Genomic DNA, 19,218 nt, shown 5'->3' on the forward strand with positions numbered 1-19,218 from the left:
GGCAGTGGCTCTATAGGATTCAGTCATGGTTCTCTCCCAAGCCTATCTGGAGATTCTGGGAATTGAACCTGAGACCTTCTATATGCAAAGCAGATGCTCTGAGTTATGACATTTTCCCCAAATACAGTATATCTCCCAGTAGTACCACTGGCAGCAGGTGTGCTACCATTGTGTTTGATTCCTTTCCCATGTCTTGGCTGCAGGCCCAAACCAATGTTTTTTATTACATTGAAATCAGCAAACTGGTTTGTGCTTGCCCTCAAAACCAGAATGGGAAACCATGGTTTGAAGTGTGTTTCCAGTTTTGGTCTGGAGAGCTAGTGCAAACTGTAGTTTGCCAATTTAGATGTAATGGCAAACAGTGGTGGTTTCCTGAAACTGGAGGTAAGGGAAGGAATCAGAGTGTGCACAGGAAGAAAAATGCTTAGGAGTCTGAGGCTTAGACCTGGCAGTCAAAGCATGGTTTAGTTGTTACATCTAATTCAGCTCAGTATGTGTGAAAAAGGCAGCATCTTGCCTTGTGTAAATGTGAAATAGGAAATAGCAGTAGATGCAATGAAAAAGGTCAATATTTGCATAGCGATGTAATGAATGTATCAAAATAGAGTGTGATAGATAAAACAGACTTTAGCTGCAATCATAAAACAATTATTAGAGAGTAAGCCTCATTGAATACTGTGGGTCTTTTGAGTAAATAGACATAGGATCACACGTTAATATTTTTCTTGTGTAGAAAGTAATATTCCATTGACATTAACTAACATCTAGCTGATAACAGCTATTTAACATTATAATATCTGTGTTACTTCATCTGATTGCTTGATGTGTTTTTAAATTGCTTTTTTGTTTTTGTTTTTACAGACCTTAAAATTGTCAAGCAGAGTCCTTGATAAAATAAGTACGGGACAACTTGTTAGCCTCCTTTCGAACAATCTGAACAAATTTGATGAAGTATGTAGCCACTAATATAAACACTCGTTTATTGCATTTCTTTGTAAGAGGATGGATATTTCTAGATTACAAACCATTCTATAGCACTTAGAATCACTAGAGCCAAAGTTAACTGGCTGCAGTGAATAATTCTACTGAATTGTGTGGCTTGAGCTAATTACAAAAAAAGAAGATAAATGCCACAATCAGGGGTGTAGTTGTCCAGGATCTTGGGACCTTAGACACCTTACTTTTTTGGGAGCAGGGCCCCAGAGTGGTCCCTAAGTCTCCAGCATCCTATGAGCCAATTAGTCACTGAGAAGAGTCTTCTAACATGCTTCCTTCTCCTTTCCTGCTGATTGCAGGCAATCAAAGTAAAAGGTGGTAAGTCAGCCACTGAGAAGACACTTTTCGGTAGCTAATACTCTCCTCTTTCATACTTATTGGCTCATAGGGACGTCTGTTGTTGTGAGAGAAGGCATTAACAAGGATTTCATTCACAACTCAGCAGCAAAAAAGGGTGTGTGTGGCTGTGATTATCATAAAGGGACCCTGCACTTCTGAATTTGCCACAATATTACTGAGCACAATATTTGGTATGCTAACACAGAGATGTTAGTCACATACTGCTTGTTTTTGTCTCAACATCCTGGCTCTTCTGGATCAAGATTGATTATTTGTTTAAAATGTTTATGTTCCACCACCCCAATATTTGATGTAGCTTATAAAACATTTTTAAAAAACTGAAAGTAGTATATGTAATACCCAGCTGCCAACCAGTTATCTTCTTTGGCATAGTCTTTTCTCAAAATTCCTTGACACTCTAGCTAGACTATGGGTGTGTTTGGTTGGCAGTGTACTGCTGATTTATTGCTAAAACAACTGCTATATGTGCTTCTATCAATATAAGTTTGGCTCTTGACTAGCAGTAGTTAATTACTGCTGAAGGACATAGCAGTTAGTTTACTGTTGTTTCCCTTGGGATGTTTGAAAGTGAGAGTAAGAACTGCTCAGGAGTACAGTATGCCTAATTCTGTCCTCCTCCAAATAATTGGAAACAGGGCTGGTCCCATCATTAGACAGTAACTGCTTCAGGTGGCAGAGCTATGTATGCTAGACAGCATGTTGTGGCCCACTTAAACTAAGCTGCTGTTTCAAGTGGGGTGGAGAACACTATCCAGTATCAGCACTGAATTAAGATTCAGCTGCCAGTCCAATTGGCTTCTTTATGTAAAACTTGGGTGGGGGGAGGGGAGCTTCAGGTAGCAAAATACCTTAGGCTAGCCCTGACAGGACAGAATGCCTGTTTGAAAGCCAGAAGCCTCCATCCTGCCTTGCTTATTGCAAGGGGTTAATAGCAAGGTTGAGGAAACTCCAGATTGGCAGCAGTGGCATCCTGCTGTCACCTGCAAGGTGTCATTGCTAACCCAAAGCTCCCCAACCTCACTGCCACATTTTACCATTGGGTGATCCAATCCATGCAGCACCACTGCCACTACACACACACTGAGGACAAAACAAAGAGGTACAACAGTAGTTTATTCCTCACTGTACTGCTGAAGAAAACTATTGCTGTTTGAGAAGTTAAATCCAAATATGCCCTAAGGTTAGGTTAGCATTATTCAATTTATATGTTGCTTCTTGCTACAGAAAGTCCTGAAGGAATTTACAATGGGAGTACAAATACAATAATCAAAATACATAAGCATATTAAATATATAAGAAACAGAATATATGGTGGAAATAGAGTTTGACTCCATTCTCTGTCATATTGATGAGTTTTATGGAACAAAGGAGATGTGGTAGTATCAGGGTTACAATTCAGATGAGACAAAAACCTTGTTTCTTACTGCAGATCCACCAGGACACCGTCCAGTGATATTTTTGAGAGCATACCATTCATTCATATAGGGAAGAGAAGTTGCTGCATATAGGGTCCTATCAAGGCTGCCAGTTGAGCCTGCCATGCTATTTGTATTCAGTTCTCATTCAGACAGTGGGTTGGTCTGGTGGCTATGTAACAGCCACTCTGAACTCTGCTCTGACCAGAGCTCAGGGCCAGACATAATAGGTTTGTATGTGTTATCTGTGTCTAGCCTTGGAGAAGGTGCTCCAGTGGAAGAATAGTCCCTATAAAGTGGGCCAGATCTTCATCTCCCCCACTTCCCTGTGGGGCAAGTTTGACCAGTGGTAGGTACATACATGGTTGTACTTATGAATGAATTAGTTTGGAGAGAGCTAGGCATTTTTAACTCTTCTCTTTCTCCAAAATAGTTTGGTTTGGGAACTATGTGGGAAAGCTCTTTACCTTCTTCTCAAAGTCAGAATACTTTGTTCAGTTCTAGGAAATAGACAGTAGAACCAGATCTGGAAAAGTAAACCCATTGTTTTCCCTGAGGCAATCAGCTCAGTGATGGAAATATGGTGTTGGGGAATAGAAATGGAGACACAGGAGAAAGTGGAAAGAAGAAGGGTCTAGGGAAAAGCCTGGAACACTCCATCCATCTTGCCTATTTGCTTTCATGCTACTTTGTGGCGGTGAGGGTGGCGAAAAAGGCCCACTTCTCTGCCACGATCGCATCCTCACGTAGCCATCCAGTGGAGCTTTTCCATATTGTCAAGGGTCTGTTGACATCAGGAAATGGAGTTTAGACCCTTCAGAGGCCCACTGTGAATTGTTTGTAAGGCACATCTACTGTAGTCCCCAGTGAGGTGTCCAGTGCAACGTCTGCTGCAACTTCTTGGGAACAGTTTCAGTTGATGCAGCCTGATGATGTGGACAAGGTGCTTGCAACAATGTGGCCAGCAACATGTCCTCTCGACCCTTGCCCTTCTTGGCTTCTTAAAACTTGCCAAGGGGGTTTTACCAAGTGGATCCAAGGTGTGGTCAATTATTGTGGGATGGAGTGGTTCCAGCCACCCTGAAAGAAGTGGTGATTTGACCGCTCCTGAAGAAGCCCACCCTGGACCCAGTGTTTTGCGACAACTACTGCCCGGTTGCAAATACCCCTTCTTAGGGAAAGTGATTGAGAGGGTTGTGGCGCAGCAATTGCAAGTACTCTTGGATGAAACAGATTATCTTGACCCATTCCAGTCTGGGTTCAGGCCTGGTTATGGGACTGAATCAGCCTTGGTAGCCCTGATGGATGACCTTTATTGGGAGAAGGACAGGGGGAGTCCTACCCTGTTATTTTTACTTGATCTGTCAGTGGCTTTTCATACCATTGACTATGGTACCCTTCTGGGCCCACTTGGTGAGATGGATATTGGAGGCACTGTTCTACAGTGGTTCTGATCTGATCTCCAAGGTCATTTTCAGATAATAGCACTGGGTGATTGTATTTTGGCCCTCTGGCAGTTGTGCTGTGGGGTGCTGCAGGGTGCCATCTTGTCCCCCATGCTGTTTAACCTTTATATGAAGCCCTTGGGAGTGGTCATAAGCAGATTTGGGACGAGATGTCAGCAGTACACTGATGATCCCCAGCTCTATTTCTGTCGGAAGGCAGAGCTGGGGTCCCAATCCCGGGGAGCTGGATCCCGGAGAGTTGGGAGAAGAGTATTCGGATGGATGGCAGAGGGAAGGGGGAGGAACTTCCCCCCTTTGGAGCGAAGACGAAACAGAGGAACTGCCAGTGATAAGGTCGCTTAGCAATGGGGAGCCTGAGCCCTCCCTGGACATTCTCACGCCTCCCCCTCTTTCAGGCTCAGAGCAAGAGGGGAAAGAGGGAGGGCTGCTCACAGCCGAAAAGCAGGGAGGCAGTTTACCATCAGCCCCTCCCCTATCCCCCATCCTGGAATCAGAAACTTCAGAAGAGGAGGGGGTGATGCTTCCCCCCTCACCGCGCACACGCAGACAGCTGAAAAGACAGGAGAGAAGGGGGGGAAGGCGGGCAGTACCTGAGGGGCAGTTAAGGAGGAGCGAAAGATTGAGCGCCCGTTTGGCCCCTTCTTAAAGAACAGGCGGGAAGAAGTCCCTTGCTCTGTCAACTTTCTCCCAATGCCGCAGAACCTGTATCCCTGTATTGCTTCATGAGAAAACGCAGTCTTTGTTTGGACATTACCCTAATAAAACACGAATTAACTACAGCCGTTGGTCTGGTTCCTGAGTCACATCCTGGGCCTGACAATTTCTCTATAACATCTGAATCAGGAGAGGCTGTGCAAGCCCTGGACCAGTGCCTCGACTCTGTGGTGGGCTGGTTGAGGGCCAATAAACTGACTCTCAATCCTAGCAAGCCGGAGACGGACAGTTGCCTGCTTTGGATGGGGTCGTACTCCCTCTGAAAGAACAGGTCCATAATCTGGGAGTGCTCCTGGATCCATGTTTGTTGCTAGAGGCCCAGGTGACCTCCGGGGCTAGGAGTGCCTTTTACCAGCTTTGGATGGTAAGACAGGTGCAGCCGTTTCTGGACTGGAATAGCCTGACCACTGTTGTCCATGCACTGGTAACCTCCAGATTGGATTACTGAAATGTGCTCTGTGTGGGGCTACCCTTGAAGTTGGTCCGGAAGCTGCTGCTGGTGCAAAATGTGGCAGCAAGACTGCTCACTGGAGCAAGGTATCGCCAACATGTCACTCCTCTACTGAAACAATTGCACTGGCTATCTATTAGCTACCAGGCTAAGTTCAAGGTTCTAGTTTTGTTGTATAAAGCCCTATACAGCTTGGGACCAGGATACCCATCTTATCTCTTACATACCCAGTCGATCACCGTGCTGTGCAGGTGGAGGCCTCCTGAAGATACCATCTTATCAGGAGGTCCGTTCCACAGAACATAGGAAACAGACCTTTAGTGTAATGGCACCTACCCTTTGGAATTCCATTCCCTTAAATATTAGACAGGCACCATCTCTGTTATCTTTTCAGCACCTACTGAAGACCTTCCTCTTTCAACAAGCCTTTTAAGTAGAGACCTTATCCCAGACTGCATCTGTGTTGGAATTGCTTTTTAATATATTTTTAAATCTTCTTTTTAAAAATGTTTTTAAAATTTAAAAAAATGTTTTTAAAGATGTTTTGTTTTAATATGTTTTTAATGGTTATTGTGCTTTAATATATTTTGAAGTCTGTTTTTATTATGTGTTAAAGTGTTTTTAGTGCTTTTGTTTGCCGCCCTGGGCTCCTACTGGGAGATAAGGTGGGATACAAGTCAAATAAATAAATAAATAAAAATATTTGTTAAGCCTACCATCAGTGTAGATTTGCTGTTTTTCAGGGTTTAGCCTTGGCTCATTTTGTGTGGATTGCACCTTTACAAGTTGTGCTCCTGATGGGACTTCTGTGGGAGATGCTGGAGGCTTCAGCATTTTGTGGACTTGGTTTCCTAATTCTTATTGTCCTTTTCCAAGCCTGGCTAGGACAATTGATGATGAAATACAGGTGACAAAGCAATTGCGGGTATTTCTTTCAAATATTAAGGGTTTACAATGCATATTAATTAAAGGTTTTGAGTAAACACTGTCATCAATTAGTAACAGGGCTCTCATATTGTATATATTAATACAATCTTGCTTCCCAGAAAATATCTGCAATATTTGTAGTATGAGAAATATCCCCAGATTTAGCATGAACATACTTCCAATTTTTGAGAAATCCCAAGTCTTAATGTCCACTGAGGTATGTTATTTTATTTGTCTATTTATTTACACATTTATATACCACCTTTCTGTCAATGTAATCAAGCTGGTTTACAACATACAACAATGGCTTACAATATAGTAGGAAGAAGGAACAGGGAGAAAAGAGGAAAATAAACAAATGCAAGGACTATTACATAATGTTACACAGTGAACTTACACACTGACCGAGTGAAATGGTCATTGCAGAATGAGCCAGATGGCCTGTTGGTCCCAGCCAAGCTGAGGGAGGAGGTGTCACAATCTCACCTTCGTCTCTGATGTAGTCAAAGAGCTGGTGATGGAGACAGTTCTGGAGAGAAGTGAAATGACTGTTGGTACCAAATGTCTGTCTCATCACAACCTGTTTTCAATATGGTGGATTTTAAACAACAACAACAGAAAAAAGCCCTAGACGTGAATCTGATGCAGAATAAAAATGTTCTAAAATTTGGGGAGGACTGTTGCTATCAAAATTAACAAATCTGGATTGTATCCAATGAAGTCGTCCTGTTCTGAGGTTTCTCCCTACCCTCCAGAGTAGACTGGGGGGGGGCGGCACAGGGCACACAGAGAAGAAGTCCCATTTCACAGGTAGATGTCATTATGCTAATGGACAACTTCACTGAATACAACCCTGTTATGTTTTCAGATTTATCCCATTTCTAGAGGAACTATAAGTGTGCCAGGTCTATCTTTCTAGCTTGTCTTGACTGTTATAATTTAAATTTACAATTATGTACTAGTAAGAAAAACTAATTATATATGATGAGAGGCTTGTAGTCATATAATTGTCTAGATAAAACAAAGATGCCACTCTCAGACCACCTTGGAGAACAGTAAGTAATACATTCCTCTCTAGGTTTCCACTCTTCTGAAATAAATGCCTACTTCTTCCTTCCAATCTTTGGGTGGTATTTGTGGTGAAGGTCCCACAAATAATGGTTAAAATGTGGCCCTCATTGCCCCCCCCAGAATTACTACGTCACAATGTGGCAGTGACAGTAGGATCCCCCTACCCAAACACACATCTTGCGGGATAGAACTTTATGCCCTCTTGGCACTCCTCAGCACTCAAAACCCCAGCTACATTTACCATCTTTCCCATCATTTCCAGAAGCTAGACTACAAATGATCTAGTTTTTTCAGCAACTGAACATTCTGTGCCATCACACCAGCTCAGCCAACCAGTAGAAGAGCATTCACTGCCTCAAGGGTTACTCGGTATAGATTCTATATCCCCCTTCATGTGTACATCATTCATGACTAAGAGGAAGCTAGGTTAAGCTTCTGGGCCCAGCTCTGACATTGCATTGCTTTCTGCAAGTTTGCAAGTGAGGGGGGCTATGTGTATATGCTTCCATGTGAGTTGGCACCCTGCACAATCAGGTTGTACCTCATGTGGAAAGTCTATGGACATAATGGTCTACACATGTAGGCTTTCCCCCTGTAGACATCCATGCTTAATGTGTGGACATCCAGAATGTGGCTTAGAAAGCCACACAATGTAAGAAGTGGGTCCAGCAACAGGGTCCAGCTTCCCCTTAATAGCATTGAGCGCATTCACACCATTGACATATGATGAGGACTTATCAGAATGATGGTTTTGTCAAAATAATAGAAATAATTCACCGTCATGATACCGCCAAAGCTGTCACTGTGCCCTATCACTATCCTATAATATCCAGCTGTTCATTTCCACTTGGGGTAGAGAGACACTTGCAGTTATACTGGTTTCAGTGAGTTTCCACCTCTGTATTGTGAATCTGGGGAAATGACGTCATTCAAACCCCGCCCCCTTTTTACTCCAAAATCTGGGATTTTACAGATAGGATGCATTTTCCTTTCACACGGACTTCAAAACTGTTTGGCTGGAAGTGGGAGGTGAGCAGCTTCCTCCGGGCACTGAGGAAAGAAGAAGGTGGGAGGAAAGAGACGGGGCTGAAGGTGCCTCACACTTTCCCCATTGTTCCTGGGAAAGAAAAAGGGCAGGGGGAGCTATGGGGGCCACCTTGCCAGCATACAGCAGTGAGTGTGGAGGCTTCTGTGGGGGTGGGAGGTGGGAAATGATGGCTCCCTTCACATGTGTCCTCTCCTGGAAGCTCCTGTTTGCCTTCGGTTTCCCTCAGAGGCTCCAAAATCATCTCACCTCCTCAGCTGCTGCCTTTTTTATTGTAAAACTTTAAAGTAATAAGAGAGCATCTAGTGCCAAGCTATAAAGCATCAGAGTGTTGGTCTTCTCCCTTTGCCTAAAAGTGAGATTCAGGGACATCCACAAATGGCACAAGGGAAGTGAGTAACTACGAAGGAGGAGGGAGGAGGAGTAATGGAGTGCTGTGTGGGGAGAGGTTGGCTGTCTTAATTTCAAAACTGTGGGGTCATCACCGCCCTGCTCTGCCAACTGGTGTGTACAGAGAGTTAATAAGATAAAAAAATTAATCAAACTAAGATGTGTACATCTGGGTGTAGATTCATTTCAAACTGCACCCAGACAAAATGGTCTTGCTGCTTTTTAAGAACACTAGTGTGCACTTTGCCTTGGAATTTCTAATTGGACATTACAGGAAAGCAGACTTAAGGATCTAAACACTCATGAGTAGTGTTTTGCAAGTTAATTACATGCCTATATCCTTGTATGCTTAACTGGGATAAAGCCCATTGATCAAATTGGAACTTACTTCTGAGTAAATATGTATTGAATCGTACTGCAAATCCTATTTCAACTCCTAGGGTCCAAGGGTCATTTTAACAGTACTGCTGGCACTTGGGCTAATACAAGTGTTTTAGGCTGCAGTTCTATAGTATACGCATACACCAGGGAGTAAATCCCATTGAACTCAATGAGGTTTATTTCTAGGCAGACATATATGGGATTGTACTTTTAGGATTATAGTGTCAGTTTGAAATAAATAGTGTAACCTTATATAAAGCTCTCTGTTATGGTTTGAATATATCATGCAGTGTTTAGTGGTGTTCAAGTGGGAAAGGCACAACACATAATTGGGATGATCTGTTTTACAGAGATCAGAGAGCCGGAAAGATCAGTGAGAGACTTGTGCTCACTTCAGAAATGATTGAGAATATACAATCAGTCAAAGCCTACTGTTGGGAGAATGCAATGGAAAATATGATTGAAAGTCTGCGACAGTAAGTGCATACATTTGCCCATACAAGATTCTCTGGGTTTATTTGTTTTGGTTCCTTTTTTAAAAAAGTTTTAATTCTCTACAAATAGGATACATGATTGTAGCCCTACCTTTCCTATAGCGAAAGATTCTGGGCCATTTTGGATTATGCTTTTTAGTACCAATCCAGCCTATTGTGTGCTATCCCTGTCTAGCCACACAAGATAAATCTGTGGATGAACCACTCTCATCTGCATGTCTGAGAATGTGTGCAGTTTCCATGTGATGGGCTGGAATTGGTTCTTAAAAGTATTTTATGAAATTGCACATTTACAAATTTAAACAAAAGAAATATGATGTTTTTGGATGTTTGTGTTCAAACGATTTAACCTCTATCTAGAGCTAAGCTAGTGAAGTATTGGGGGGGGGGGAATGTAAAACAGCCCTGATCCCAATCCCTATTTTTCTGTCAGGCTCTTTGTAGGATTGAAGCATAGGATATATATGTTATATGAGAATATATATGAGATATGAGAATATATGATAACTAGGGTTAATCTTTAAAATAAAAGTTTGCATTTTTATATATAGTAGGGGTGGGAAGCTTGTGGCCGTCAAGCTATTGCTGGAATCCAACTCCCATCTGCCCTAACCAGCATGGCTAAAGGTTAGGGATGATGAGAGCTGGAGCCCAGCAACATTGGAGGACCACAGGTTAGCCATCTCTGGTCTACATCATCTGCCAAACAGGAAAAATATTTCAAATTCCAAGACGCCTGTCTTCCACAGAAATGAGTAATTCAGATTATTCAGATTCCTGTGTGCCAACGTCCTAGTTTCACATTCCAGCCCTGCACAAAGCTGAAAAATTATATCAAATCCTAGGTGCCAACATCAAATGTTTAGATACTGGATAATCAGGTAACTGGGTTGTTTTTCAGCTCTTTCATCTGACTTGGACTATTGCATGTGCAGCTTAGGTAATGTTAAGAGCATTTTATATTTAATTTCCTTAAATATGATATGGTTACTGTATGTTTTTATTTTAAAAAAACCTCTCCTGTTTGATATACAGAACTGATTGTGGTACTGGGTGTATGATTATGCTCTGTTTTAGAAAAAGACAGTCTGTAGGCTTAGTGCCTGGTACACTGTGTACAAATGGTAAATACGAATAGCATCAGTACTCAATATTGCAACATTTCAGCTAGTATTAGCAGGAGCTCCACTTGTTTAGAAAGTGGAAAGAATTGTACTATGTTAGAGCCAGCCCAGAGAAAGAGACTGAAGAAAGTTCAATGTAAGCCTAAATTTCTGTGTTCTTTGAAATTGTTATTTTGAGATACAAAATAAAATAATATGATAGGGAAGGAGTAAGAAAGAATAAGAAGAAACATCATATCCACTTTCATTAATCAACAATCAGTGTAATGATCAATATTGGATGCTTATCTTCAGATGATGTAATGAAGGAACTGACTGATTTTTATCAATTGCAAGTTTTGCTATAGACTTGGGGACACCATGAGTTATAGCCATTTTTTAATTATTATCTGTTAATTCTTTAGCCTATTTTATTTTGTGTTTTGAAAAATTCTATTTGACTACCCAATTTGCCTTCTCAAAATTATTTATCAGCTTTTACCTCTACTGTTCCACCTATAAGTAGTTTCTTTCTAAGATTACCACCTCACTTTTAAGCATGTTTAGATGGAATCATGTCCCAATGATTTCATGTACTTCCAGACAAGTGAGCAGTTTCTGACTGGGAACAGTTTGGAATATAACCTTTAACATATATAGGCAGTAATCCACATAACATTTCCTTTTATTAAAATCATATCAAAGTCACACTTAATTGGACTTGGCTAAGGTATAAATTGGAGCCAAAGAGTTGTCCTTTCCCACCCCAGTGCATAATGTTCCAGCTGTCAACACTGAATTTGATTTGCTATCTTATTTCTTGTGCATTTAATTCTACTAGATCCTTCTGTAATTCCCCAGTCTGCTTTAGTGTTGGAGATTTAATCAATTCTCATGCCAAGCAATGTAAAGGCTGGGGGCTGTCTGGGAACAGAGTCACAATACAACCTTGATGATGTATATACTCATTGAATGATTAACCTCCTATTGCTACAGTGTTGTGCTGGGGTAAAGGGTGCTTCAAAGCTCAATCCACTGCTATCATTTTATTACACTGTTGTACGGAGGCTTCTTTGAGTCTGGAGTAATAAGCTGATAAGGAGCTTCATAATTTCCCAAAGTATTGTAGACAACACATTTTGATGAAGCAGTTTTTCAGACATGTAGAGTTAGATTGTTTTTTCTTTTCCTTATTAATATATACCTCATGATGTTGTTCTTGCTTTTTAAAATTTTGTTGTTCATGTCTTTTTCTCCTTTCTTCCACTTTTATTCAGAATGGCATGATATTTATCCATCTGAGCTGACCTCCCTATAGGAGCAGCAGTAGCACAGTGCAGGGATGAGGTTCGCTATCTGATTCCATTCCATTTTTCAGTTTGGCAAATGGTCTGCCAGTTCCTGTTCACTATAAATTGTGTTCCACTAGTTATTGCGATTCCTGGTTCTCTTTTTTTTGCTATTTTTTTCCTGAAAATTACATAATTTTCTCCATTATACTTATGCTGCTGTATATTTATATAATGTATACAGCAGCAGCAGCAGATTACAATTTTTTTTTCTGGGATCCCTAGCAGTCATTGGCAAAACATATACAATAACAATGCTGTCATAGTTTTGACACCCAGATGTGGATAACTCTGCTGCTAGATGCCGTATCGTTTTAGGGATCTTCCTTGTCTTAGAATGTACAACTATGTTGTAACATATATTTTTGTTCAAATGTTGACCTGTGCAAAATATGCAGTGGTTAGTTCTGGGCATAGGTTCAAATTCTCATTCAGTTCTGAAGCTCACTAGGTGATCTTGGGCCAATCCCTATTTTTCAGCTCAACTTGCATCACAGGGTTGTTGTGAGGATAAAATTGGGAGGAGCAGAAACCCATCTGTGCTTCCCTAAGCTGTTTAGGGGAAGGGTGGGATAAAAATGAATTGAATAGCTTATGCTGAATTGATAACTGCAGTTTCATGTCATCCTCCTCCACATTCTGAGCTAATTATTTGTAGCCCTAGCTGCTTCTAATTTTAGGATAACGCCTTTCCCCAAGTATAATGATTTCCACAGTTTGCTTTTCTTTTTGTCAGAACTGAATTGAAGCTGACCCAAAAAGCTGCTTATGTGAGATATTTCAACAGTTCAGCATTCTTCTTCTCTGGATTTTTTGTGGTGTTCTTGGCTGTGCTTCCGTATGCACTGATCTATGGAATTATCCTCAGGAGAATATTTACCACCATCTCTTATTGCATTGTTCTTCGAATGACAGTCACTAGGCAGTTTCCTTGGGCTGTGCAGACATGGTATGATTCTCTTGGAGCAATAAACAAAATACAGGTACAGTACACAAACCTAGTTCCCTACAGGAATATAAACTAATCCTTTGCAGTATATTATCCTGCCAGTTTATCACTAAAAGTATGTTATGATATTTTATTGCCCATCATTAAATGCTATTTGTAGAACCCGTTTTGATGTATTTCTCTCCTGTTGTTATGAGGAAAATGTCAATTGTCTGAAGTCATTGCTGACATCAGCCACAGTTCTCCAAATGGTTGCTTAGACAACCTTTTGAGAGTACATAAGATTTACTTTTGTACAAGCATGTAGAATATTACAGCCTGCATCTGACAGTGCAATCTTATGCATATCTGCTCAGAACTAAGGCACACTGAGTTCAATTAGGCTTACGCCCAGGTAAGTTGGTATCGGGCTGCAGCCTGAATCACTTTGTTTGGTCAAGAAACAGTTCTCAGTTAACAGAGCTAATTTGTAGGATAAATCTCTTTCAGCAAAATGTGAACACTGGCTACAATCCACCCGAAATTAAAAACGTGTTTATCACAATCATTTCAATTGTAAAGTCAAGCAAAGTGCTTGACAGTGGTGTAGCTAGGTAAGTTTTGGTGTATAAAATTATGCATGGTGTGGAGAAAGTAGATAGGGAGAATTCTCTCTCTCTCTCTATTAGAACTTGGGGCCCATCCAATGAAGCTGAATTTTGGAAGATTCGGGACAGACGAAAGCTTTTTTTCAAACAGTGCATAGTTTTATTATTTATTTATTTGATTTATATCCTGCCTTTCCTCCCAGCAAGAGCCCAGTTAAACTATGGAAATTGCTCCCACAAGAGGTAGTGATGATCACCATCTCTGATGGCTTTAAAAGAGGACTGGAGAAATTAATGGAGGATAAGACTATCAGTGGCTACTATCTATGATGACTGTGTTCTACCTACACTAGTGGCTACACTATGCTCTGAATACCAGAGGTCTGTTGCATTCAGGTCCTACTTTCATGGTCCCCACAAACATCTGGTTGGCCATTGTGAGAACAGGATGCTGGACTAGATGGGCCTTTGGCCTGATCCAGCAGGACTTTTATGTTCTTATGTTTATTACTATTCATTTTCAAAGAGCTTTCTTTTCCCTTTGAATATTCTCATAATGATATCTGACTAATTTCCTTTTTGCAGCTACACATTTTGACATTTTGCAAGCACCTGTGGAATAAACAAAATGTACCAGGCTAGGTCTCAGAGGAAGAATAGCTCAAGCTTTTTTAAATGTCAGACAGCATCAAGCCTCCTTATCTTGCCTCCAGTACCCATTGTCTCCCAGGTACAACAGCCCCTATGCTATTCAAAGCTTTTCTCATCCTACCCCACCACCTCCATCAATAAATATATGCGGTGTAACTGGATCCTATGCATATTTACTCAGAAATAAGTCATACTGTGTTCAGTAGAGCTTATTCCAAATTGTGTGCATAAGCTTACAAGAAAAAACTCTTAGTCAGCAAAAGAGAGAGAGAGAGAATCAAAAACACATTGTGCATTGTCCCCTTCTATGCTTTACAACTGCTAGCAATTATAAAGCATGAAGGAAGGGGATGCTGCTACATTCCTGGTGTTAGAACAAAAAGCCCAAAGAAACAAAAAGCAGTTTCCCAACCCTGATAAAATAAAAAAGGAAATACTTGGAGCATGTGCAGGTTGCATTTTAAACTCATTTAACTCATTATGGTGGTATTGCAAGTACTGGCACAAATGTTTAGAACTAGGGTGGAAACTGGCTGAAATCCAAGGGCTGTAGCTTAGGTCTATTGTGCTGTCAGCAAATACCCCCTGTAAAAACTGCCTGTTTCTTCTGTTTAATCATTCTGCATATCTTTCCAATTAAGAACATAGAAGAGACTGCTGCATCAGGCCTGTGACCCTTCTAGTCCAATATCATGCTCTCACAGTGGCCAATCAGATGCCTATGGGAAGCCCACAAGCAGGATCAAAGTGCAACAACACTCTCCCCTCCTGCAGTTTCCAGCAACTGGTATTCAGAAGCATGCTGCCTCTGATAGTGGAGGGCCAAGTTCTGTTCTACGCTCATCATTATTTGATACAGATAATCTGAAGAGCTATACGTTAAGTGCAGACCTATTCCAAAATGAAGAATCTATAAACAGTAGGCTCTTGCTACTCACACTTTATTATTTTTATTATCATGGTGGGTACAGTAAAGGAAGCCTCTCTGTGTCCCTCACATCTGTCTCAATTACCAACATATTCCTGCTCCTGAGGAGATCTCAGCTCCAGTCTCCACAGTTCACCCTCGGTGATGGTGGTTGGTTTAAAAATAGCAACAGTACATCATGCCAGGGTGCTGCAAAGAGGCTGGAAGACAGTAAGTGCTGCTGCCACCATTAGCCAAGGAAAGCCAGACTGCTGCTGCTGCTTCTCCAATTCCATGGTTCTAGGTAGGTTGGATGAGAGAGATGTGAAGGCCTGGGGAAAAAATTGAAAAAATTAAAACAAAAATTCCCTAGAAGTTTCCTGGTATTTCCCCCCCGGCCTTCACATCTCTATTGAGTGATGGTACTACTTGTCCTCTGTAGCATAAGCAGTCACAGAAAGAGCACATGCAAGGCAGCTCCTGTATCTTCTACCAGCTTTGCTATGGGCTCCTGCTCCTACTGTGCAGTGGGCAGTTCAGCAGCTGTGTGCTACAGTCACATGCGACTAGCAGTGGTGGCAGGCAGCATCTGCACCCATAGCAGACTGAGCAAACTTGTCAGAGGCAGAGAGGTTGGCTCAGCACAGTGCTCAGACAGGTGAGTAATTCTCCCCACCACTGAGGATGGGGTAGGACCCTTGACTTGGACTCCAAAGTCCATGGCTAGTGGTGCCACTTGCTTAACGTTGGGTTGGCTTGTGTCCACAGTAAACTTTCCTTCCCTATAATGTTTGCTTACCCTGCAACACTTTGAAGTGACCATTTTGTTTATGTATTATGTGATTTCAGAATGAAAAACTATTGAATAATTTAACAATTATATGTCTCACATCGGTTTTGGAAAGGATGCTTTAGAGTTAAATGTTTTTATTTTATTAAAAGAAAACATAATTGGTGAGGACATGCATGTGATAACCAGAAATTAAAAGGTGGCATCAAGAGCCAGTACTGGGAAGTCCAGCATTTATGTCAGTGAGAATCAAGCATCATATACTACACATATAAATAAAAAGCAAGATTAAAATGTTAAAACGACTGTGGAGTAGGACTATAAAAATCTAATGGCCAGCTTTGAATAAAGATATTTCATTGTCACATTAACAATTATTGTTTTGGTGGGGAGGGAAGGGAAGGGTAAATGGGAACACCTGGTGGTAGTTTGTCATAATATTCCGTGCAAGGGTGTCATCTCTCTCAGTGTGCCACATGCTAAACATTTAGTCTGCCACATCTAATTTGAAGATTTGGCTGCAAGCCTTTATTACTACAAACATATGCTAAATACTTAATAGCCAATCACTATTAATTGTACTACACATATGCTAAAATATGTTACTGAGATAGTACTAAAATGGACCTCAAGTCTTATTACAAGTGTGCAGGGAGTCATGTGGGTGCACCCTTCATGGGTTTTCAAAGTGTGTGTGAGGGGTAATAACCTGTTTTTAATAAGCCTACATGGCAAATGTACAGTTCAGGAAGAACTTTTCTAGCATAGTCACATCTTCCTGATGTGAAAGCTTTAAACTTGAGACAAAGCTTTGATATAAGGGAGCTTCCATGCTTGGAACATGAATTCAGAGGCAGTACAGTCACATGAAAGGATTTTACAAAATTGGTTTCTGCATGTCATTTGACTCTGAAGGCAGCCTTCCATATGCGTTACTTGTGTGAAGGGGAAACACAGACAGAAAGGAGCTGCCATGCATTTGGCCTCACTCCTGAAGTGGCCTGGCTCTTCCTTCTGGCCCTTCACATGCTGAAGAATAACTTCTGAAGCAAGGACCCTTTTCTGTCTGTGTCGACTCCCTGTGCAATTTAGTACCCTGATTTTCCAGGGTTCTAAATTGGGCAGGGAACTTACCCAGACAGAAAAACCTATCTACTTCAGGAGTTATCCTTCTGTGATGTAGTAAGAGGAGCAACATGACATTTGGGTGGGGCTAAATGTGTAGCCCCACAGCCCTTTTGTATTCCCTTTGTGTTGTCCCTTTGCATGAGTAAAGCACAAAGGGGGCTCTTGTTACATGCAATTATGTTTAGGTTCACAAGCTTAAGCTTACATTCTTGATTGGTGGTCTTTTAATTCATAGGTGGAGAGGGGGAATAAATAGGGTTAATGAACCAAAAACAAAGGGTGGCGTACCCAATTCATATGTGCACATGTGTCAGTTAAAATCCTCATATGATGATCTTGCCATCTCACTTGCATGTTGAGGTTGTTCTTATGAAACTGTCCCCCAGATGAGAATGGCAGAACTTAGCATGTCCACTCAACACATAGGGTAACTTTCAGGATGAATATTCACCAGCCTGGACAAAGTTTGTATTTCTACTAGCAACTTCCTTCTTTGAATTAAATTTAATTTGTGCCAGTCTGAGAGAATAAAAAAAAATGTTTTATGGCCAGAATTTAGCATGCTATATTATATGTATTTGTGCTTGAAAAATTATAAATTAAATTTACAGGATTTCTTGCAAAAAGAAGAATACAAAACACTGGAATATAACCTAACAACCACAGGACTTGAATTGGATAAAGTGACAGCTTTCTGGGATGAGGTAATTCTGTAATTTTGATAGGTTATGCTGAGTTCTTAGTTTTTCTTTTAAAGAATTGCCCATTATTAGATTAACTCTACTTGATAGCCATTTTAACCTGCCTTTAAGAGCTGCACGACATACTGATATTCAGCAGGCGAAGGATGCACCTTTACTCTATGTACATTCTAGGTAAAGCTTCACTTGCTGAATTTCTGCATCTTGTATAGCTGTTAAAGGCACAGATACCCAGCCAGAAACAAGCATAGCAAATGTAATACATTAATTAGTAAAATATGAATTTATGAAAGTTTACTGATAGTAGGAAAGCTTACAAGAATCTCAGACTATATTGCTGTCCATATTTTACCAGTTTCCTTGGTGTTCTATGCACACACGCAAACACAAACCTGAGAATATGGCATATTATTTAATTTTATCCGACCATTCCTTGAAGAAGCCCAGGGTGGCATGCATGGGTCTCTCCCCACCACCTTTATCCCACAACAGTCCTGTGAGGTAGGTTATGCTGAGAGATAATGACTGGCCTAACTAAGGTCACTCAGTGAGCATAATCACTGTGTGAGGATTTGAACTCTGGTTTCTCCACTCTTAATCAAACATTCTAACCACTACACCATAGCACAGTATATAAATATTGTTTGGTCTTACGCTATAGGTACATCTTCTAATACATGCCAGTGTCTGACTACATAGGTGGTGAATGGAGAAAAGGGCAGGGAAGAAATAGGTGGGTGCATTTACAGTTACCTCCTCATCTCTCACTTTATCCATGCATTCCAAATGCTCATTTTCCAGATTGCACCTTGAAAACCCTAATAATGGGGCATAACGACAACAACAACAACAACAATAATAAAACTTGGCTCCCCATAGCAAGCCAGTTTGAAGAACTCTGAGAGATCTGGACAGGTTTTGATTTAGAGTATGAAACTGTTTGATTAATATCAAAACTTATATCCAGTTAACTGTGGTTACTCAATAATCTGTACCAATGTTAAATATGCTTAAAGTTAACCAAGATTTCTCTTAACCCAGAATCTGTTTCCAGAATCTGATTTCTAGCTTATATGGGAAAATATGGTTAACCTTAGCCATAGCTAACGACTGTGCTGCTGTGTTGCTTAACTGCAGTTAATGTGAAAGGGGAGAATTCAGTCCAAGGAGGAAGACATTCCTAAGGCTGTCTCCTGGTGTGTGTGTGTGTGTGTGTGTGTGTGTGCTTGTTTGTAAGAGTGACACAAAGGCATTGCTTGGAGAACATATAATAAGACTATACTGGAACTGTAATATACTGGTTTTAAATTAGGGTCCAGCTCAAAATGTCAGAATTCAAAATA

General features: G+C 41.0%; 1 protein-coding gene across 1 annotated transcript in view; it reads left to right on the plus strand.

The window, feature by feature from the left end:
* CFTR (CF transmembrane conductance regulator) overlaps positions 1 to 19,218 on the plus strand; it is a 145,848-nt gene that overhangs the window by 55,579 nt on the left and 71,051 nt on the right. Inside the window, exons 5-9 of the mRNA XM_061640065.1 lie at positions 862 to 951; positions 6,146 to 6,309; positions 9,567 to 9,692; positions 12,899 to 13,145; positions 17,786 to 17,878. Of these exons, the coding sequence (XP_061496049.1) occupies positions 862 to 951; positions 6,146 to 6,309; positions 9,567 to 9,692; positions 12,899 to 13,145; positions 17,786 to 17,878 (720 nt within the window). The remainder of the gene's footprint in view (positions 1 to 861; positions 952 to 6,145; positions 6,310 to 9,566; positions 9,693 to 12,898; positions 13,146 to 17,785; positions 17,879 to 19,218) is intronic.

The sequence above is a fragment of the Rhineura floridana genome, chromosome 8, assembly GCF_030035675.1.
Source record: "Rhineura floridana isolate rRhiFlo1 chromosome 8, rRhiFlo1.hap2, whole genome shotgun sequence".
NCBI classification, from domain to species: Eukaryota; Metazoa; Chordata; class Lepidosauria; order Squamata; family Rhineuridae; genus Rhineura; species Rhineura floridana.